The sequence below is a fragment of the Drosophila obscura genome, unplaced genomic scaffold (genome assembly GCF_018151105.1).
Source record: "Drosophila obscura isolate BZ-5 IFL unplaced genomic scaffold, ASM1815110v1 contig_9, whole genome shotgun sequence".
Taxonomy (NCBI): Eukaryota; Metazoa; Arthropoda; class Insecta; order Diptera; family Drosophilidae; genus Drosophila; species Drosophila obscura.
Window position 1 is genome coordinate 1,062,089 of NW_024542883.1, and position 2,726 is coordinate 1,064,814.

Genomic DNA, 2,726 nt, shown 5'->3' on the forward strand with positions numbered 1-2,726 from the left:
GGGCGTGTACTTATTATTTTGACCAGTAGTGTATGTTGCGGCAGGTCAGCTCAGGTCGCTACATTAGCCTTCAAAATAAAAGCTGCCAAAAATTGTAGAGCCCACACACAAGCACAGTATGTGTGAATACATGGCACACTCGCATTTACGCAACCTGGAAACGAAACTCAAAACGGTTTCGGAAAATAAGAATTGATAAATATTTTGTGGTGTCTGTGTACACACATGCGTTTGCAATTCTCGGCTTGCTTTCGCATCTCGTCATGAATCGAACATGTCGAAAAAATGCCAAACGTCTCAGGTCCACGACCCGAACATCTCAGGTCCACACCCGAAGACCTGGGACAGAAAACTCAGCTGCGACACATTCGTTGTATGAACTGGCACATCTATATACTGTATGGTTAGTGGTACTAGGCTTAAAAGGTATATTCCACGCAAGTGTCGGGTATGTAAGTAATAACAAACCAAATTAAATTTTAAGTTCTACAACGATTTACCACTAATACATACATATAAACGCAAGGACACTCACATATATTTTTTATTGAATACATACAAACGATGATCAATATAAATAGTTATTTTAATACAATTCACACACAATTAAGTTTCACTAAAAATTAGCTTAGGTATGGACAGAAAAGTTTCGTATGTACCCGCTAGATTGGCAGAATCGGCAACTGTGCAATGAGAATTGTTAACAAACAAATTTCCAAGTTTAAAAAAATTTGTATAATATTTTAGATTAAAGGTTCCTTAAAGGTTGTAAGGTTTAAGGTCCCTTAAAGGTTCTTTATCAATCAAAAAAGTTTAGGTTAAGGATATGACATAGGCGCATACACCAGAATGCACCAGAGGGATTCATGCCACCCATATTTGGAGCAAAAGCACCTACACTTTTACATTTATTTTGATTTTATTATTATAAAAATTATAAATTAAAAAAAACACTAACTCCACCGGTAATGTGCGTATGCGCGATTACTTTCACACTGCTTATGCACATCATCTTTTTTTTTTATAACTCTACCTTGACCATGCGCAGCGTCTAGAATTTCCCAAGCTAATCTCTCTGGAAGACATACTTTATGATCTTTTTCAAACGCTGCATCTAATAGCCATTTCATAGCGAGAAAATAAGATCTTTTTGTCGTTACAGGAACTGGGACTTGATAGTTCACGCCACCACGTTTTATAGATGTCAACTGAAGCAATGGTCTACTATTTTCAACCGCATCTATTAATATCATTTCTGCATTTGTGTTAACTTTTTGTTTATCTTCTGGGCACAGGTGCATACGCTCAGTTTGCGCACGTTTGATTATTTCTAATGTTCTTGACAAAAGTCCTCTAGCTAAGACTCTATTTCCATTTTTCGTTATATAATTCAACATTTTCAGTTTGATTTCGTCGTTAAAGACAGTATCAGAAGAATTGTTTAGAGCTGCCCTTATCGGTATATGGTAAAACTTAGTCAGTTCACTCTTATTTAAATCTTCCATTTCTCTTTTAATAAAAGGGTCAGCGTAATGTTGGGGAAACATTGACATCGAGCGATAACTAAAAAACAATAATTTTGTTTATAGATTGGAATGTTTATAATAAATGGGAACCTTTTACCTGTAGATAGAGGATCGCAAAGCGATTCTATAAAACACTGCCATAACGATTACACACTTAATTCTCTAAATTTGATTATTATCAAATGTCATAATTGTCAGTAATGTAACTGGCCTAGTGTGACCAAGAAGTTATGTTTAAGTAGTATAGATGTATTAACAATATTCTGGGTATTCCCGTATAAGTAGAACAGCTGAATCGCTTAACTTTCACAAGGTATTCAAAATATTATATTCCGCTATGCTCCGGTTTTCGTAAATTTATGCGATTACAATTTTCGGTTTTATTAAAAAAATTTGATAAATACACTCCATTCTTTGCTAAAGAGCTTATCTGATTCTAAGTCGTATTTTAAAGTTTCTGCATTATGTTCATATATTGAACTTCATAAAATCTATTGAACGAGAATGGCACTGATCAAGAATATATATACTTAATGTGCTTGGAATCTTTTCCTTCTCTGCGTTACACACTTACAATTTAACCAAAAACCTTTTCACACTGAGCGTGTTTCCTATCGATATCAGAATAGACGCAATGAAGCAGAAAAGGCGTTCACATTGGCAGACGTCCGTCTTGAGAACAGCTGATTTGGGTGCTAGATGACAAGGAAAGTAAACAAATTTTGGGAAATCAACCGAATTATGCAAGACGACAAAAAATGGAAGAAAGAGAATTGATTCTCATATCTATTTATTCTTATCAGATATTTCTTTGTAGGTTCTGTGGGAGTTCTTCTTCAAGCCATGACAACCATAGAAATTCTTCTCCAGCAGAGTCTTGGTGGACTCAGTGGTCACGAAAATTTCGTATGATAATAATAAAATCAGTTTAAAATATTTTATTTACGTATCTTATGTATATTTTTACCTTTTCGCACAATCATACCTTTTTCGCGCCAAGTTTTGATTTTTAATGTGAAAGTTTTTGTTGTTATTAGTGGTGAAAGTTGTGCTGATAGCAAAGTGCAAAAATCTGCCGTTAAGCGTAAGAGCAATCGAATATTTCGAAGAGACGCACATGCATCAGATAGCGACGCAACTTTTTGCCACCACTAGGGCCCTATGCTTAACCAAAGACAATATAAGTATAAGATACATACG

The 2,726-nt window shown here is 35.1% G+C and overlaps 1 protein-coding gene across 1 annotated transcript; it reads right to left on the reverse strand.

The window, feature by feature from the left end:
• Nucleotides 1-526: 526 nt before the first annotated feature.
• On the reverse strand, nt 527-1,743 carry LOC111080245 (28S ribosomal protein S7, mitochondrial). Its single transcript, XM_022375730.2, has 2 exons — nt 1,624-1,743; nt 527-1,563 (listed from the first exon to the last, which is right to left on the reverse strand). Exons 1-2 carry the CDS (start codon nt 1,665-1,667, stop codon nt 954-956), a joined length of 654 nt encoding a protein of 217 aa, XP_022231422.1. The 5' UTR covers nt 1,668-1,743; the 3' UTR covers nt 527-953.
• Nucleotides 1,744-2,726: the final 983 nt, after the last annotated feature.

Bases quoted from the DNA above. Each gene is read 5' to 3' on its own strand.
- LOC111080245 (XM_022375730.2), bottom strand. From the start codon at position 1,667: ATGGCAGTGTTTTATAGAATCGCTTTGCGATCCTCTATCTACAG. The intron at 1,564-1,623 runs GTAAAAGGTTCC...ATTGTTTTTTAG, and splicing joins TTGCGATCCTCTATCTACAG to TTATCGCTCGATGTCAATGT.